The sequence below is a fragment of the Anabrus simplex genome, chromosome 1 (assembly GCF_040414725.1).
Source record: "Anabrus simplex isolate iqAnaSimp1 chromosome 1, ASM4041472v1, whole genome shotgun sequence".
NCBI classification, from domain to species: Eukaryota; Metazoa; Arthropoda; class Insecta; order Orthoptera; family Tettigoniidae; genus Anabrus; species Anabrus simplex.
This window is the reverse complement of record NC_090265.1, coordinates 962,707,910-962,728,220: the sequence shown is the minus strand read 5'-3', so window position 1 is coordinate 962,728,220 and position 20,311 is coordinate 962,707,910. Positions and strand designations below refer to the sequence as shown.

The 20,311-nt window shown below is 40.4% G+C and overlaps 1 protein-coding gene across 1 annotated transcript in view; it reads right to left on the bottom strand.

The window, feature by feature from the left end:
- Positions 1 to 20,311, bottom strand: part of LOC136857637 (DNA-dependent protein kinase catalytic subunit) — an 873,484-nt gene that overhangs the window by 301,208 nt on the left and 551,965 nt on the right. The window contains exons 32-34 of the mRNA XM_067136445.2: positions 19,896 to 20,134; positions 289 to 514; positions 74 to 215 (exon numbers count right to left, since the gene is read on the bottom strand). Of these exons, the coding sequence (XP_066992546.2) occupies positions 74 to 215; positions 289 to 514; positions 19,896 to 20,134 (607 nt within the window). The remainder of the gene's footprint in view (positions 1 to 73; positions 216 to 288; positions 515 to 19,895; positions 20,135 to 20,311) is intronic.

Below are 20,311 nucleotides of genomic sequence, written 5' to 3'. Positions count from 1 at the left end.
GATCAACTGGGTATAGCAGTAAGATGTATTCTTCAATGAATACAAGTGTTATGATAAAATATGAATTTCTTACTCAGCCAGGCGAAGCCAACAGTTCTGTTCTTCACTTAACGTAAAACTTCTTTTCTTTGCTGCAGGTTCTGTATCTGGTAATGCCATTAGTTTTCCCTCCAATAGCAGTATTCCCAAAGAAAAGAGACCACTGGATTTGCTCACTAAAAATAAAAAGCATCAGGATTAAGCATCTATTTGATACTAGCTTAACATACCTTAAGTCAGAAAACTAACCTTTTAAGATGCTGTCTGTATCCAAAGAAATCATGTGGTTATGAGCAAATGCTATCTCTAGGATGGCACCAATAAACATTGGGGTAGTCTGGATGGTCTTATTCACAATGTTTCCTAGAGCAGTGCTCATGTGTGCAGCAAACAGGTTAGCCTCTTCTCTATTCAATTTACTCATCACTCCAGAGAATATGGAGACAAACACTAATCGGCCTGTCATGTCATCATGCTGAAATAAGACAAGATTTAAAACTATTATTTGTAATATGAAAGTATGAAACTGAGGAATTATTTAGAGCAGGTAGGGTAATTCCGACAACGTAGTATTTCCGTCCTTATCCCTTTGCAACCTTACTATGTGTACGAAAAAATTATATTGAGTAGACTTATTTATCAACCATTACGTACGATGCAAGAATACTGCCTTAAGAAACTTAATAGTAAGGGTGGAAAGGGAGGTGGATGGAATTACCCTATCTGACCGTATACAGTCGAAATTCCACATTGGAAGGGATGTCGTACAGTAATTTACTGTAAATGGAAACTTTGTTTTTTTTTTTTTGCTAGGGGCTTTACGTTGCGCCGACACAGATAGACCTTATGGCGACGATGGGATAGGAAAGGCCTAGGAGTTGGAAGGAAGCGGCCGTGGCCTTAATTAAGGTACAGCCGCAGCATTTGCCTGGTGTGAAAATGGGAAACCACGGAAAACCATTTTCAGGGCTGCCGATAGTGGGATTCGAACCTACTATCTCCCGGATGCAAGCTCACAGCCGCGCGCCTCTACGCGCACGGCCAACTCGCCCGGTGTAAATGGAAACAGAAGTCAGGTAGTGGGTTTAAATATTTCCACACAATCACTGCAGATATACACATTGTCTGGCTCCATGGATAAATGGTTAGCATTCTGGCCTTTGGTCAAAGGGGTCCCGGGTTCAATTCCCAGCAGGGTCGGGAATTTTAAAGGTCACTGGTTAATTTCGCTAGTATGGGGGCTGGGTGTATGTGTCGTCTTCGCCTACGGGCGTCAAATCAAAAGAACTGCATCTGGCGAGCCAAACATGTCCTCGGACACTCCCAGCACTAAAAACCATACACCATTTCATATACACACTCTAGTTTCTATAAATTAGATTCTCTGAATCAAAGATGTAAGTCTAGAATGGTTATTACAATAAAATAAAGAGCAGATTTTCCCAAACCAGGGATGCAGATAGAATGATATAATGAGGTACACAAAATAGCATGTAAATGAATGGTTGGTTAATAACTGGAGTCATTTATATGTTTGTCATCAAGAATACTTCAACACAAAATTTGGTTCAAGTTCGATTCCCAGTTTACTTATAAATTTTAGACTAGTTCAGAGTCTGCAAAAAGAAGGTTTGTAATTTTACAGGAACATCAAGAGAGTCATGTCTGCAGACTTCAAACCTTCTTTCCACATCCAGCAACAGTGCCAATGTTGCCTCCATAGTTTCTCTTCCTGTCTTTCCTTATAGTAACAATTATCACCAAGTATACAGAAAGTAGTAGTTTCAACCATCCGACCGCGCAAGTGGCTATGCGCATTCGGTCATGTAGCCATCAACTTGCCTTCAGGAAATAGTGGATTCAAACCTCCACTGTTGGTATTCCTGAAGACTGTTTACCCATAGTTTCCCATTTTCACACCAGACAAATGTTGGGGCTATACCTCATTTAAGTCCACAGTCACTTCCTTCTCAGTCCTGGCCTTTTCCTATCCCATTGTCACCATCAGACATGTCTGTACTACATAAAACAAATACTAAAAATACATATACAGCATAGTACTGAACTAAAGAAGGAATTCTTCCTCCTCCTCCTCCCAATGAATATCCTAATGTAAGAATCGTAGCAACTTACCATGTCACCAACATTGCTGTTCTTGAAAAAGCGCAAGCAAAGACTATAGAATCATCCATCACTGGTCATCAGTTTAGGGGGACTGGCGATGTCCATCAGATGAGTGATACCAGATTTCCTCACCAAAACCTGTACGGTGAACTTTATTCTGGCACCAGACTTCATGGAACCCTTATGAGGCACTACAAGGACCAGCTTAAGCACGCTATGAAGATGACAGGTCCCAATCCACAAACGTGGGTCATACTTGCTCAAGACCTTTCAATTTGGCACCTTGCTGTTATCAGTCTGTTTGAAAGGGTAATATGCAGACGTGAAGAAGCCAGGAGCGAAGCATGAAAATTCTGTGCTTTTTCCATGCTAGGATTGGTCTGTTCAGTCATCAAAAGTACATCTACAGACAGGAGTGAATTTATTGGAAGAGAAAGACAGTTACTCAGAAACGAGTTAAGCCGTTAAGTGCCAGGAGTGCCCGACGACATATTTGGCTCGCCAGGTGAAGGTTTTTTATTTGACGCCCGTAGGCGACCTGCACGTCGTGATGAGGATGAAATGATGATGAAGACGACACACACACCCAGCCCCCGTGCCAGCGGAATTAACCAATGATCGTTAAAGTTCCCGACCCTGCCGGGAATCGAACCCAGGACACCTGTGACCAAAGGCCAGCACGCTAATGATTTGGCCATGGAGCCGGACAAGCTGACTATGACAACACATGAATCTTTGTTTAGTAGTAGTAGTAGCAGCAGCAGCAGCAGCAGCAGCAGCAGCAGTAGTAGCAGTTGTTCAGGTGAAATCACATAGTGTAATTTCTTTCTCATAGCATTTTGTGGTCAGATACTTTGTGGGAGAATAACATGTTTCTTTCAACCATGAAACACCACCCCGAGGGAGGACCATTGTATGGTGTGCCGAGCATTGCGGGATCCCATAACTTCGGCACTTGCCATCTGCGAAAATGTACAGGAAATTCTACACATCCTGCAAGTTCCCGCACAGTGTCTCGACGACTCGCATCCACCAGATTGGGGTCCTACCGCCCCATCCGTCAGTTGTCTTTGACACCAGAACACCAACGCCTGCATTTGGAGTGGTGCTTTGACTGGAAGGCATGGACAAAAGACGACTGGTGTCGCATCATGTTCAGTGATGAGTCCCGCTTCTCCATAACTTCCGATGACCATAGTGTGCGGGTTTGGCAGCATCAAGGGCAGATCCTGCCCATATTATGGAAAGACACACAAGCGTAATCCCTGGTATCATGGTGTGGGGAGCCATAGGATATGCGTCTCTTATAGTGCTTCGACAGACTTTGAAGGCACAGCGATTCGTCACAGACATTCTGAGTCCGCAAGTCCTACCCCTTACGGCACAGCACACTGGGACAATGTTCCAAAAAAATAATGCACATCCACACACAGCACGAGTGTCTATGGACTGCCTAGAGCATGTTGAGGTCCTCCCGTGGCCAGCAAGATCCCCGGACCTCTCCATCATTGAATGCGTGTGGGATGACAATGGAAGGGGACTGCATCCCAGTACCAACCTGCCAGATCTGGAGGCACAGCTGCAACAAATGTAGACGTACGTGCCTCAGGAAAGGATCCAAAGGTTGTCTGACACCATTGCGAACGCATAAGGGCATGTATTGCGGCCAGGCGGGATGCGACACCCTACTGACCTAGCGCCAACATTCCACCTGTAACTGCCAATGGCCTTGTCTCTTTCGACCCATATTGTAATCAGTTCAATAGACACATGGACTTTCAGCATATGTAGTTTAATTCACTTTCAACCACTCTTCCTGGATGATTAACTATTTTTGTCAAGTAGTGTATATGTGTATATATAAATGGAGGTTGATTTGTAGATATATATAAAGGTATAAAAATTTAGATATGAATTAATGAGGCAGTTGCGGGCATCTCAGAAACCTCAAAAATTGGTACCAAAGAAGCTGAAGATCTTAGGATATCTCGAAAAATAGAAAATTATTAGAGGTCCCAAGGTGATCCAGCTAGGGGGTTTCAAATTTGCAGCTCAGGACAAAAATGCTTCATTCTTGACTTGCTTGACTTATTTCCTTTAATTTCTAGGTGGAACATAGGGCCTTGACGAAATTTCTCCAGCTTGTTCTGTCTGCTGCCAATACTTTCACCTCCCTCCATATCTTGTTGACTCCAGCAATCTCCCTGTCTAGGGTTCTCTTCCAGGTAATCCTAGGTCTGCCTTGGCTGCGTACCTTGTGGATTTCAGCTCAATGCCTGCCGTGTGGATATTTTCTTGCGGTCTTCGCTGGGTGTGCCCAATCCATCTCCATTTTCTTCTCATTATCTGTTGCTCTACGGGACTTTCATTTGTGTACTCCAAAAGGTATTCTCATAATGTACCTCAAACAACAATTTATAATGTGGTAATGTCTTCAGTCACTTTCTAGGTCTCACTTCCATACAGTAACACAGATTTAATGTTTGAGTTGAATATCCTTAACTTCATTTTTAAGCGAATGTGAGGGGATCTCCATATTGGCCATAACTGTGCAAAAGCTACTTTGGCTTTAAAAATACGACTCACCAGATTTCTAAATGTACCTCCATTCTGGCTTACCATGCTTCCTAAGTAACAATTCCTCTACCCTTTCTATATCCATTCCATCTAGAGTCAAGCTACAATTTTTACGATGGTTTAAGCTCATTTCCTTACTTTTTGTTATTTATCTTTAAGCCTACTTCTTTAACTTCTATTTTTAAGTAATTCAGTTTGATTTCCATGTCCTGAAAACATTCTGCAAGATGATGGAGATCATCTACCTAATATAGTTCTTCCAATCGGTTATTTAATCCCCACTGAATGCCACGCTTTCTAATCATTGCCTCTCTCAACATACAATCCAGTGTCATGATAAACAAGATTGGCGACAGTAGACATCCTTGTCTTATTCCAGACTTGACAGCAAAAGGCTCAGGCAGCTTACCTTTATGTTCTACTTGACAAGTATATCCATCATACATTGCCTGTGTAAGACAGACTATCTTTTGTGGGATTCTGAACTTTCCAATGCTCTCCACATTTTCTTCTGGTTGACAGAATCAAATGCCTTTTCAAAATCAATGAAGATGTCTGATACTCAGCAAATTGTTAAATGATTAACCTTAATGAGTTAATCTGATCCGCAGTAGACCGATCTTCTTTGAAACCTGCTTGTTCTTGACGTGGTCTCCTATCAACGGTACTGCTTATTCTGTTAAGCATTTCATTCTCCCAGTCGGATACAGTTTTTTTTAAACGATGACCTACAATTTTCATGGGCTTAAGAGTTTAATGAAAGTCAAAATGAAGTTTCAACATCAAACCTTAATAAAATACTCCATCCCCTTACGGGCTGTTATTTAAATTTTGATTCTTCTCAGAAACTTACTAAACATCCCTATACACATCAACTTCCATTTATCCTCTTAGGCCTGGTTTCTTCAACTCTGTGTTAAATTTTACTTAATAAATGTTAACTAACGATTGTTATTAATTTAACATTTCGGTTAAAAGTACGTCTCCGCTATTTCACAAATGCATTATCAACATTTGTTATGAAACAACTGTTAAAGACAAATTATGACATTTACGTGAGATTACTGAACACGTCTGGCAGTGAGCATCTTTTGTTTCTTTACATAAAGCACTCCTGCTGATGTGTTGAAATACTATTTTGTCACACATGGTTATGGTTTGTGGAGATCGCTAAGACAAAAACATGTCAAGTAAGAGGCAACACTGTCGGCAGCCCTGAAGATGGTTTTCCGTGGTTTCCCATTTTCACACCAGGCAAATGCTGGGGCTGTATGTTAATTAAGGCCACGGCCAATTCCTTCCCACTCCTAGACCTCCCCTGTCGCATCGTCGCCATAAGACCTATTGATGTAAAGCAAAGAGAGAGAGAGGCAACAAAAGCGTTATTATAATGAATGTGAGACAAATGTTGTTATAGTTTTAATTTGAGAGTATGCGAGTATGCTTAAAAACTGAAAGAACGGACTGTTATATCAAACATTCGATACAGCCTATTCTTATATGAGTGCAATTTAGACTCCTACATCACAGGGAAAATGGTACTCATGTTCAGCTCCTTGAAGATGGATTTGTTGGTTTGAAATGCTGTCCAAGGAATGCGAAGCATTCTTCTCCAGCACCACATCTTGAATGAGTTGATCTTTTTCAAATCTGAAGCTTGTAAAGTCCAAGTTTCAGCACCATAGAGGAAGATAGAGAATACCAGTGTCTGTACTAGTCTCATCTTTAGCTTTACAGAAATAGAGCGATCCTTCCAAATATGAGATAATTGAGACATGATGTTCTTGACCATGGCAATCTCTCTCCTGATCTCTATTTCACAGCTCTCGTTGCTAGTTATAATGGCACCCAGGTACAATATTTCTGAAACCATTTCCATTTCGCTGAAGGGACTGAGTTCGTTCAGCTTGCCAGGTCTATCAACTATCATAATTTTTGTCTTTTGCGTGTGTTGTGCTACTATTCAGAAGATCGTGCCTTACTTCTTATAAGTGACTGACTTTCTACTTCTTCTAGATTTTACGATTTAAAATTGCACAGTGCCAATCCCCATTAACATTTTGCCTCTTCAACTGTTTTTGTGAAAGACTCACTCTTTAATTTTCTTATTTACCTACGCATTGTTTATTGCATTTTATTCGGCTGATGATGACCCAGATTAGGGTCGAAACCGGTACTGCTTCCGCTTTTAATTAAATAGAATGCAATACTACATTTCGTATTTATTTGTATTGAATAGGTTGAACTACCTTATTTATTATTTCAAGTTGTTGGATGTTCAACAGCCGTTCTCTTGTGCTTTTTCCTCTGATGGAACAAGCTTGTTCAGGGGGAATCTGTGAACTAATATAATTTTAGAGTCGGTCTTTCAAGATATACAACATGATCTTGCTAGCATGTGAGATTAATGATAAAGTCCTATAGTTATCACATTTCATTGTTAAGCCCTTTTTATGCAAGGGGATGAAGATGGATGTAACCCAGTCAGCTGGCTATTTGCCATTTCTCCATATTTTATTGCAAATGTCTGTGATAATTTAAGCACCAATATCGCTCGTCTCTTTCAGTAGTTCAGCTGTTATGTTGTCAGAACCCGGTGCTTTGTGTGGTCCCAACGATGTGATTGCCCTTTTTGTTTCCTGAAGTAAGATGTCTGGTTCTTGTTCAAAATCTCGCCATTCATTCATCGGCTGTACTATCTCTTCTTTATACAACTCCTCACAGTACTGTTTCCATCTGTTCAATACAGTTTCAAAATCATGTATCCAATGCAATTGGAATCTTCTATGGGCCATACTTGAGGTTTGTATTTATATGACAGCTGTTTTACTTTACGGTATATATAATTATCTCGTGTCTCATTGTGATGGCCATGAGCTTCAATTTCTTCACAGACTGCTGACAGATACTTATGTTTGTCTAAGCGGCAATTACGTTGAATTTCACCACACAGTTCGAAGTATCTATCTTGAATGTGCAAGCCTGTTTCTTTCAGTCGTTTCCGCTGTTCTATGAGCTGCCACGTATGATCACTGATCCAACACTTACGATGACTCTGTATTGGAGAAGAATGTTTCATTGCAATGGTCACTATATTTTGCTTGAGGTCTTCTCCCATGTGGACCCTTCAGCAGTACTGTGCTTCCTTCTAGTGTTCAAAGGAATATTTTGGATTTCCACACCAAAACTCCTTAAGTTTTCACCTTCCACGTTTTGCATTTTACAAGGTACACGGTGCATACCTCTGAGTTTCAACTGGAACATCATAAACAGTAGTTGGTGATCTGTGCCACAATCTGCACCAGGGTATGTTTTTGCCTTTATGATAGAAGATTTCCAGCAATTGTTAACCAATATAAAATCAATCTGATTTCTATGAAGACCATCAGGGAAGCACCATGTATACAGTCGACAAATATGATGTTGAAAGAATGTGTTGGTTACACATAATTCACGTTCCAAAGAAAACTGTAGTAGCCTCTCTCCACTATCTTTTCACTTTCCAATGCCATAATGGCCCACGATGTATCTAAACTCACTGTCAGTGGTTGTTTCTCCAATCTTTGCATTAAAGTCTCCAAAAACCATGATATTTCCTTACTTGGGATATTTTTCATTACACATCTAATTCTCCATAGAATTTCTCGATTTCTTCTTCGCTCAAAACAGGTGTAGGTGCATACACTTGAATGATATGGAGTTTACATGGTGCTGCCTTAAGTGTTAAGTGGATGATTCTGTCATTAACACATGAACATCCATCCAGTATATTTGCCAAATGCGGAAGGACAATTACTGCAACGCCATTAGCGCTTTCATTATCTGGTCCAGAAAAGTACATCGTACTACCCTTTGTGGTGCAGAAGAAGCCATTACCTTTCCAGTGTGTTTCAGATAGACCTAGCAAGTCTAGATTGTGATTTTCCATTTCCTTCTCAATGATCTGAAATTTCCCAGGTTGCAAGAGTCCCCTTACATTCCAAGTTGCTATTTTATTTTGGAGTCAAAGAGATGTTCTCTTTAAGATCTTACTCCTCCCAGTCGCACATATCCCGCACAAGGTCTGGGCGTCTACCTTCATGTGCCCAGTCACCAATTTCACACCATTCAGTCTGGACCTGAGATGGCGACGGGTGTCAACCGGATCGCTTGATGAATTCATTTTTAAATTAGCCATATCCATCAGAGATTATCTTGAGAAGGTAATGTGGTAGTTTCCCTTTCATTTCACACTGCAGTATCATGGTTGTTGATGCTGATTCAGCAACGCCCACAATAATCCAGTTTACCGAGCTCGATAGCTGCAGCCGCTTAAGGGCGGCCAGTATCCAGTAATCGGGAGATAGTAGGTTCGAACCCCACTGTCAGCAGCCCTGAAAATGGCTTTCGGTGGTTTCCCATTTTCACACCAGGCAAATGCTGGGGGCTGTACCTTAACTCTTTCCGGTCTAACTGCGAACATAGCTCGCAGCAGCCGAAATTACGTTCAGGATGCGCTGCGAGCATAGCCCGTAGTAAGGTTTGACAATTCGCTAAAAGTCGAGAACGAGTTATGCACGCATTCTGGTGGTTACATCGTGTTTCTTCATGTATTAGTTACGAGAGTATTTAAGCAGATGGCAGTATTATATGTCAAAGTCAGAGAATTTACGATATTTTTGAACTGCATGCATCAGTAGATGTTGTCACTCGGTGAGCTCTAAGACATGATTTCTCGCGGCGAACATGTGCTTGACGAAAGTGATATTTTCGATATTTTATGATATATTATAAGTTTATGTGCAAAGGAACATATTATTGACATATGAATTCGAAACAACTTCTTGCATTTCATTATGATTGGTGATCGTTTTACGGCCTAGCGCATGTTCCCGCATTTCATATTTGCATGCATACGTAAGATTGTCTCCATATTCGTAAAGTTGTCTGTTTAGAAGACTTATTTTCTCCTTCTCAGAAGTATTTTGTGGTAAATGGAACAATAATTTTACATTTGAGTAAGTTTTAACAAAATTTATCAATTAAAATAAAATTTCGTAAGAGCTCCCATTTTCGTTATTGTAATTATTACTATTATTATTGAAAAATTATTGTTTTTATATCGTAATCATTATTGTTGTTGTTTTGTAATTGCAATGCACATTTTATATTAGCGAAATAGGGTAAATATAACTGTATTTCAGAAAACTGTACTTGCTTAGTTATCCGTCAGACTTTTCTTCCATTCGCAAAACATGGTATAATATATAAACAATTTTAAAATCTCAAGTGATAGTTGACATGATACAAAAAGCGCTTTTGAAAATTAGTTTCTCAAACAAGTACAAAGAAAGAATCATGCCAATATCTACTACAGGTACAGAGATATAATGTTTTAAATATCCTTAAAAATGTCCAGTCCAGAACGTTAGGTAGGGATATTAAGGCCCAGACTGGAATGGGTTAATTAAGGCACGGCCGCTTCCTTCCCATTCCTAGACCTTTTCCATCCCATTGTCGCCATAAGACATATCTGTATCGGTGCGACGTAAAGCAAATAGAAAAAATAAAAATAAAAAATCCAGTGATGAGCCGATCCAAAGTCATTCTTTTTATGCCTCATCCTGGTACTGATAGGTACTGCTGCCCTCTATCAGGGATGGATTCCAGTGGAATTTCCTCCAATGAGGAGACCATCACCTGACCTAAAGGAGCTCATCCGCCAAAAGTCTTTGGCACCCTTAGGGAGTCGGGTTATTTACCGCCGCCCAACACTCGGCGTTGAGTCCTGGCTGCACGGTCTACTCCATTACCGTAGCAAGTTAACCTGGCCAGACAGAGAAAATGCTGAAATACTAAACATAAAACTTGAGCTAACAAATTCCTTAAGGTGTTGTATGATTATGATATGGAATGAAAAGTTTTCCAATATGCAGCAATATGGAATGAAAAGTTTTCCAATATGCAGCAATAAGTTCATAATCAAAAGATGGTCAAATTTGGTGTGCTAGAAGACAGCAGGAATCATGAGCGCCACTATTAATTCATTATGGGTACCTCGAATGAACCCGTAAAACGAGTACAAATGTGCAGAACAAGTACTTTAAAACAGGAGGTGGAGAGACAGACTGGGAGCACGGTACTGTATAGGCTGGGAAGGTCAAGTGCCGCAGTAGCTCACATGGCAAGCAGGCGGGTAGATATGTGATGGTGGACACTACTCAAGGTAGGACGTTCGAATCCCACGTAAGATTTTCTTTTAACAGCCCATTGCCTGGGATGTGGTAAGATTGCATACTTGATAGCTTCCAAACACTGATTTGTTTATTTGACCCTGTAAAAGGTCGTATGTATCATTGCATTGGGTATGGTGCTGGGTTGGACGAGGATGAGGAGATGATGATCTGTGGCCAGTTAGCTACGCCGTACATGTTCCAAGCTTCGTAGACCACAGTAGGGCAAAGTATACCCCATTGGAATGACAACAACATGCAATGGCAGGTAAGTACGTAGCTGCACGAACTCCCCTCCTTCGAAGCAATAAACAACACAAAGTTTATTCATTGCCTCAAGATGTATTCCAGCAACGAGTATGTGGATACACAACTAAGTATTTTTTTATTTTCCACCTTGTCGATACATGAGTATGTGGATATGTTACTTATCTATGGTGAAGCTAGATAGAATACATACCAGGCACAACACCTGTACCAAAAATGCTATCCGGATAGAAGACAGCTGACAGGCATGACATTTCGGACTGTGGAAAGAAGCGTGCGGGATACTGCATCCCTGGGAAGGATACGGCATGTTTGATATCATCCCGTGACATCTGCTGACAATGAAGAGGTTGTGTTTGATGCTATCCGGCGTAACCCTCATACCAGCACACGGGCCATTGCACAGGAGATGAACATCAGCTGAGCGTCTGTTATGCAGATATTGCATACTCACCGGTTTCACCCAAACCATCTGCACTTACACCAGGAGCTCCATGGTCATGATGTCAATGCCCGGGTGGTGTTCTGTCAATGGATCCTACACAATGTGGACAGTGATCCTGCATTCCTAGCGGCTCTGTTATATAAGGATGAAGCACGATTCCACAACAATGGAACCGTTAATTGCCATAATATGCATTACTGGTGTGTGGATAATCCCCATTGGGGGCAACAGACAGCTTTTCAGGTACAGTGGGGCATGAATGTATGGTATGGAATCATGCGTGATCACCTCATCGATCCCCACTTCTTTGAGGGCCATCTGACCAGCCAATGCTGTAGTTTCTCCACGATGAATTACCATCGTTTTTGGAACATGTGCTACTCCTCGAATGCTGCAGAATGTAGTTTCAACATGACGGAACTCCACTGCACGCGGCGGTGGTCGTCCGGAATCATCTCCATGCGACGTATCCTGATAAGTGGATAGGAAGGGGAGGATATGTCCCCTGGCCTGCCAGATCGCCTAATCTTACGCCCCTGGATTTTTTCTGTGGGGCCATGTTAAACAACTGGCGTATGCACAGGAGCCAGCCAGTCCTTGTCACCTTAGACAGCTCATCACCGAGGCATGCTGATCAGTTTCGCCAGAGATGTTGCAACGTGCCAGACGGTCCTTACAACATCACGCACAGCTCTGTATCAACCACGGAGATCATCAGTTCGAGTATGTGCTGCGTTAAACGATATGGAATACTGAAATCCTGTCACATGTCTCCTAGTCTCTATCAACCCAGCTCTATACCAACGACCTTTTTCAGGGTCAAATAAACAAATCAGTCTGTGAAAAATACCGGTATAAAGTATACAACCTTGCTACATCCCAGCAACTGGCTTAAAAAAAAATACTTGCATGGGACTTGAACCTCCTAACCCTCGAGCCCTGTCAAATATCATACACCCTATCACGTGCTAAACGTGTGAACAACTGCGACACTTGACCTTTGGAGACAGTGAGGTAATGCCCGATGAGTCCTGTACGCCATCAACATGCCCTTCAGGGAGGCAGATATATCATGTTTTGGGGCAGCATTATGTATGGATGTTGGATGCCACTCATCATCGTAGAAGGCAATATGACTGCTACACAATACCAGAACAGAATCCTCGGGCCCATTGTTCTACCACACTGACAACATTTTGGTGATAGATTTGTTCTGCAAGATGACAACGTGCTCCCACACCGCTCCAATCTTATGAACCTCTTCCTCAGGGAGGCCCACATCAATTGGCTGGACTGGCCTACGGTGTCTCCGTACATGAATCCCATTGAACGTGCCCGGGATATGCTGAAAGAGGCAGTGCAATGACGAACAAATCCACCTCAGACTGGCCAGAGTGCTGCTGTCAAAGAGTGGGATAGAATCAATCAGGACAGTCTAGATAAAGCAAACTTTTCAACACAGCCATTTCTATTCTAAAAGATACATATCTAAAAAGAATCTGTAGACACAAATCCACACACACCCCAAAAGACACAGCCCACTCCCTCCACAAGCTGCTTCCCCCTCCCAACTTCCCCTCAGTCTTAATGCTACAACAGCCACACGACGTACACGGAACAGTGTGCGGCATGCTCCCGACCATGCTCAATGAGATATCAAGTCCACGCGTAAGTAACACACACACATCACTGTTCACAACACATTCAACAGGCACTCTCTATTAGTTAACCTAATTTCTACTTTCCTTTTCTTCTTTCATAGATCATTTGACTTTACACAAGTCGAACACAAGTATGAAGAGGGGAGCACTCATACACTGGTATCCAATCAGTTATTTTAAATTTTATGACATAATATTGTGTTACACATGTAAATGTAAATGCACTGGGAAGTCCAGAACCCCATAGATGCTGCTCAGGTGCTACAGCTGCTTAAAATTCATGTTCATGACGACAACAACAACAACAACAACAATAATAATAATAATAATAATAATAATAATAATAATAATAATAATAATAATAATAATAATAATAATGTATATTTCTGCATTAAAAGTAAGTGTTATGATTTTATTAGCTATAGTATGGCTGTGATCACGTTGAAGGGCTAGTGATTGAAGTGTACCAGTTCAACACCTGCAAGGGCTATCCACGGAGATTAGTAAAAGTCTACTGCCAGCTATGAATCTGCACATTGACAATCAAGGAGTACAGAAATTGGCTGAGAATCCTGTGTTCCACTCACGCACGAAGCATATTCATGTGCGTCATCATTTTGTGAGGGAAACCAACCTGCAGTATTTCACAATGGAAGAGATGTCTTTATTAACAGAAATAAGAGTTATAGATCACGTAATCAATACATCAGAATTAAGATAATGATGAAAATTATCTCATTTAAAATTCTTATCATCTTCAACTATATTAATCAAATAACAGGATAAAACATTTATCAGAACTGAGTACATAAAATTGACTAAAACACGAAGGTGAATTAGCTAGTTAAAACAAATCAAACGGGGACTGTGAGAGTCCAATCAGAAAAAGTACACAATGAACAAAAAAATGCTTACAAAGTTATGATCAATGAAGTTAAATGCTTATAAAAGGTTGAGTATAGAGTCCATAATGTTATTGACAATATGTTAGCTCGAGATCTTGATGTTTAAGGTTCAAATGAAGTGGTATCAACACTTCAACTTGAAATAGCACATTGAGTAACTAGCTAGTATTTCCAATAAGATTGTATAAAACATGTCAAGGAACAATTGCACTGTATTGTCCGGCCCGGCGGTGTAGGGGGCAATGTGTCCGCCTGTCACCGGGGGCCCCCGGTTCGATTCCCAGCTGGGTCAGGGGTTTTTAATTGTAAATAATTAATATCCCTGGCCTGGGGACTGGCTGTTTGTGTCATCCTTAACGTTCCTTTCCTCACATTCAACACACTACACTTCCTCCATTCCAATTACATGCAAGTTCATATCACATGGTGCAAGCAAGGGCAAAAAAATCACTATAGGTAGATGCCCCGAACAAATAGCATTAAAAAAAAAAAAAATCCTTAATAATGTTCATGTATGATCAATGGATTAAACATTTGGATAAAAACACCAGATAATAGTTAGGCGTACCTGAAAGCTGCACAGAGGTTTTTGCTCCCTATAATTTGCCTCTCTGAATACGTCAATAACGAATTATATGCCTGCACTTCATATTTGTAACTTGTTACTCTCACTCCACTTTCTACAGCATATTACAACACATTCAATTTGAAGGATGTCATAAAACTTGTTCTCTTGCTCATTTTCACTCTTGCTTGTGTACTGGATGCTTACTAATTACAAACTGCATGTGGCCGCAGGGGCTGCAGAACTCGGAAGCTGGAAGGGCATTGAGAAATCGAGGTTAGGAGGAGAGAGTTGCCAAACCAATGCACAGGTGGTGCAGAAGAGTGGCTTTAACCAATAACTGAAACGTTTCACTTGCTGCCTGGTCATACAATAGTACATTATACGACAAGCCTATAATGGCAGTAATTAAGACAAGAGTATATTTTTTAAAATTCATACATTTCTGTCGAGATGTCGCTTGACAGTTGAGTTTACTGAACAGGCGCAGAGCGCATGCACTTGGTTATTGATTTTATGTGACTGGATCAGAGACCTTAACAATGTCATATTGTACCATTCTGTTCAGTTATTAACAAATGATATTTAACGCAGAAATAATATTGCGCAACATGACGCCAACTGTAAAGGCGTGATGCCATATAGAACGCGGGAACTCAGAAGGTGATAAGAATTTGTTTGGGGAAGCACCATGCCACCCTAACAATAATTTTAAGCGGGAGCAGTCAGGTTCACCACATCACGGGAATTGAGCGATATCTCCTCTATCTGAAGGTTTTCCAGGATAATAAAAGGATGGAAATTATCTCCAGATTTTTATGAAGCCAACGATACGTTTAATGCTGTTAACAAATAATTAGATTAATAACTACGGAGTAAGCCAACTACCGTGGGAAACTGTTTACTGGCTGTATACCAAACTCAAGTTGTTTCCAGGGGCTTTCCCTGGTGTTGTGTGCCTTCTTGCCTCCTATAAGAGCTGAGAGATGTGGAAGGAGGGGATTCATTCGACGATAAGACCTCTGCTCGTGCATGTCGTGCGTCTGCTTGCATTTACGCCAGAAACCTTTGTTTAGGACAAAGACTGTGAATAATAAGTGCAGTTGCGATAACTCTGATTCAGTGGATCGGAGATCTTTAAACTTTCCGGTAGTAATTCAAGTGTATGATAATATTTAGATGCTTTGCAGTGAGGTCGCGAGTGCCTAATTAATTGATGGTAAAGAATGCCGTATTTGTAGAGTTTCTTATGAAGCGGTAAGGGTGAAGTTTGCAAAGTGCAGAAGAAGCACTAATAATAAACCAAAGCAATCGGTATTATTCCTGCTAGACGTATGAGACTGGATCAGTTGAGCATGAAATAGTAACAATTGCCTTGAATGACTCAGTGTTGGTTTCAAATTTGAGGTTGCAGATAGCCAGTACTAATCGGGAGATGGTATGCTGTGAATAAATTAGATATTTCATTCTAGTAAAGACCTGTGACGTGTGCAAGAGAAGTGTGTTATGACCTTCCGGCCACAACCACAAGAAGACGACCAACGAGCCATCCTCACAGAAGAAGACATCATGAATGAGCTACACATGGAGACTGGATCTAGAGGATCGACCCAGGACCATACCACTACTATGATGGGTTAAGCAGGCACAGTTCAACCCGGATGGAGGGATGAAGAGGTCTCCAAATTGATAGATAAGTGAACCATACTCAATAAGCATGTGTTAGGATTGGGGGAGGGGTTGTTGCGCAGAAATACAGTGATTAAATTTGTAAATATTAGTAAGGAACGTGATTACAGCCTATCAGGCTATTTATTAAGATGGTTTCATATATTCAAATGTAAGGCATATATGTTTTTTTTTTTTTGTAGCAAACAATTATATAAAGTAGGTTACGTGATAGGAAGAAGTGCATAGTATTACGGGAGCTTGTTTGTGTGCATTAGATTAGTATATTCCTTAGTGTCTGGCTTGGATGTAATTTACTAGTAATTAAGGGTTACTCAGAATTGTGTCTCATTTCTCTCTATTGGGAAGGATATGTATATCTGCGTAACATGGTGTGCATGCTGCCTGAATTGAATTTTTTAAAATGCTTGTATTTATTTAATCGACTGTGGGTGAAATGAAACCACACCGTAGGCTGTGTTATTAATATTTGCGACCCCATTTTTACTCTGCCAAGCAAGGGCTTGAACCCTAGACCTGAAGGTTACCAGGAACACATCATATGGATTGACGGTGATATTTTATGTGAATAACAGGGCAAAATTCTTTATATGTTATAAATGAGGCCCATGCCGGCCTGTTACTTGTGTTGGATATATAGAATGTGATGTGATTCCTCACTCATTATGTGGCTATTGGTATGTCATGAGTAGACGAGGATAAAAGCCCTTTCGTTAAGTAGTTCTGAGTGCACGGAAATTAGGCCATGGGGCCACTGCCGGCCGTGTTTACATTTTTTGTAGTGAGGGGAGATTTTACTGGCGAGACAAGGAGGTCATTCCCCAGCCCTGCACGACGGGGGGTCGCGACCATTTTTAAAAGGCAAGGGTATGAGGGATTCTTTCTTTTTCAGGCAAAGAATGTATTTGTGACAGCGATTCTTTCTCTTGTTTTTCTTTACTTGTCAATAGAGGTGTGTCCTACGTATGATCATGGCACTAAGGAATTAGTTGTGTTAGTACATCTTGTAAATACAATAATTGCTTAATGGACCTGAGTTCGCATCCATATGTATACTTCTATGTGGTATAGGGAGAGACATGCATGTAGTGGTAGATTTATTTTAGTCATAGCTTGTAACAGATGGAGTTGCTATTTGTGTATGTGTACTTCCCCAATATGTGAGGGAACCCATTGTAATAGCTTTATTTCTGCGAGACAGTTCTGATCCTAGCATTATGTCTTATATTTATAGGTCTGATGGGTACTCCTTAAGGAGGAATGCGAGTTTGGTTCACAGATTTATTCTTCAGCACCAAGTCATCACTGAATGTAGCCTTATAAATTATGAATATGCGCCTTTTTGGCAGTTGTTTTTGGCACTATGAGTGCGATCAATTGTAAATAGGATAGTGTGATAACAGAATTCTTGCTTATTTGATTAATCAAATATGCTTTGTCTAGTAAAAATATATATCATAACTGAGTTCCTCATTTCATAATTTAAGGTAACAGTATAAATTTCCTAACCCCATACTCTCATCACGAGAACCTAGAAATCGACCGTCTGCCGACTGCAGCTAGGCTGGTGCATTTATTTATTAACAGGTAAGCAGGTAAGTTCAATTATGCATTGTTATTTATGCCCTGTAGGGTATAATATGTTTTCAAAGCTTTGATAGACGGTTATAGTAACCTAGTTTTATTTCAAATACAAATTGTTTATTGTACAGCTGATGAGGTGAATTTGCGGGAATGTGACATGTAGTTGTGGAATATTGGACGTAGAAGGTGCATTGATGTTAATACGTGTGTCCAAAATGTTTGATTTTGCTATCCTTACCTACTTGGTCAAACAGTTTTATCATAATGAAAATCTGAACTCTGATTTGTGGAGAACAAAGTATCATAATGAAACTTGAATTATAATGAGCCTCATTAAGATTCAGTTTTCTGGCATGTAATACTTATATTTCAGGATCGTTGAGCATAACAGACTTTTTGTGATTTTTTCCTGAATAATAATTCAAAATTTGTGTGTGTGCTTTTTACAGGTGAGTGGGTGTTATAGGAAAGTAAATTAATGTTCCATAACTGACAACTTTCTTTGTTACCTTGTGTCGCATCACATTTCTTCTTTCTACAAGAGTGAAGATTTCTTAAACCATTCCTTGTTTTATGTTTCCTTTACTAAACTTCAGAGGCAACTAACAGTCCCCACTTTTTCTACATTATTTTATTTCCCAGTAGCACAACTGATTAGTTTGATTAACTCATTTCTACACTATACATACGTGCAACACCTCTCATAGCGCTACAGCCTCGATGGGCACTGGCATAACAAGCAACCACTGCTCAGCCTAAAGTCCTGCAGAGTTCAACTTGATGGATAAGGCTGTTTTCACGAACAAGCTTCAGTGAGGGATGATCTGAGGTGAACGGAAAAGGATAAGTCACCTGCGAGAAAAATGGTATGAGCCATGGAGGATAGGAGAAGCAGAGGAAGGACAAGGCAATGATGTTAGACCAAGTTTTTAATGATTTAAAGATAAGAGATGTGGCACTAAATGAGGTCACAGAACTTGTTAGAGGATTGCAGAGCAGCTCAGTTAATTCGTAAAGGCTAACAGACTGAGCACTAAAAGGAATAACAATTTATAATGATGTATGTATGTATGTATGTATGTATGTATGTATGTATGCCTTGTGACCATAGTCATAGTGTGATTGTCATTGTCTTCATATTATACTTCCCTTTTAAAATTAAATTAGTGTTAATTTTCTTCTAGACAGGGTTTAATTAATTGAGAACAACTGGACAACATAATACTGAGCTGAATTACAGAGAAACAAATCAAACACAATGCATGCAATATCACTCAAAACATTAATTAGATGAACAGAAATAAGATTCTCTGCATGCACTTCTCAGCCAGTAGACACAGAGTTGACTGATAATTAATAATCCCCATTCATGAAGTGCAGCTGTTCTTACTTCTAATTTCTCCACATTTGAGGGCTGGAGAAGTCAGTCATTATGAATTATGTTTATGTTATGTATGTTTCTTTTTTTTGCTAGTTGCTTTACGTCGCACCGACACAGATAGGTTTTATGGCGACGATGGGACAAGGAAGGGCTAGGAGTGGGAAGGAAGCGGCCGTGGCCTTAATTAAGGTACAGCCCCAGCATTTGCCTGGTGTGAAAATGGGAAACCACGAAAAACCATTTTCAGGGCTGCCGACAGTGGGGTTCGAACCTACTATCTCCCGAATACTGGATACTGGCCGCACTTCAGCGACTGCAGCTATCGAGCTCGGTATGTTATGTATGTACCTCTTCAATATGAATCCTCAATTAATCCTCACTACTATTCCTCTGCAACACAGAGAATAATTCATTGATTGATGTGATTGCTTCATCAAGATATATACCTCTGCCAAAACCTGAAGTGGTTTGAGAATGGCTGAATAGGCAATCTCAATGTCAGGAAAGTCCCCAATGCGGTAGCTACGACACATGACCACATTTGCTTCTTGCTTATGAACACGTTCTTGATGCAACTGTTGACGTCTAGATGCCTTCTTTGCCTCAAACATTGCATGCATACTGCTTATCTTTTTCTGGTCGCGTAGAAATCGACGACGTCTTTGTGGAGCAATACTTCTATCACCTGAACAAAGACAATTCACTTGACTAAAGGGAATTCAAAGTTACAATGGTGTACATGATAATTATGTTATATGATACAAGTACTGGTAAAGAAAAAGAAGGCATTAGAAAAATTACATCTATTTGCCTAGTTGGATTCAAGACTATGTACGAGGCAATTTCCTTCTTCCATGATTAA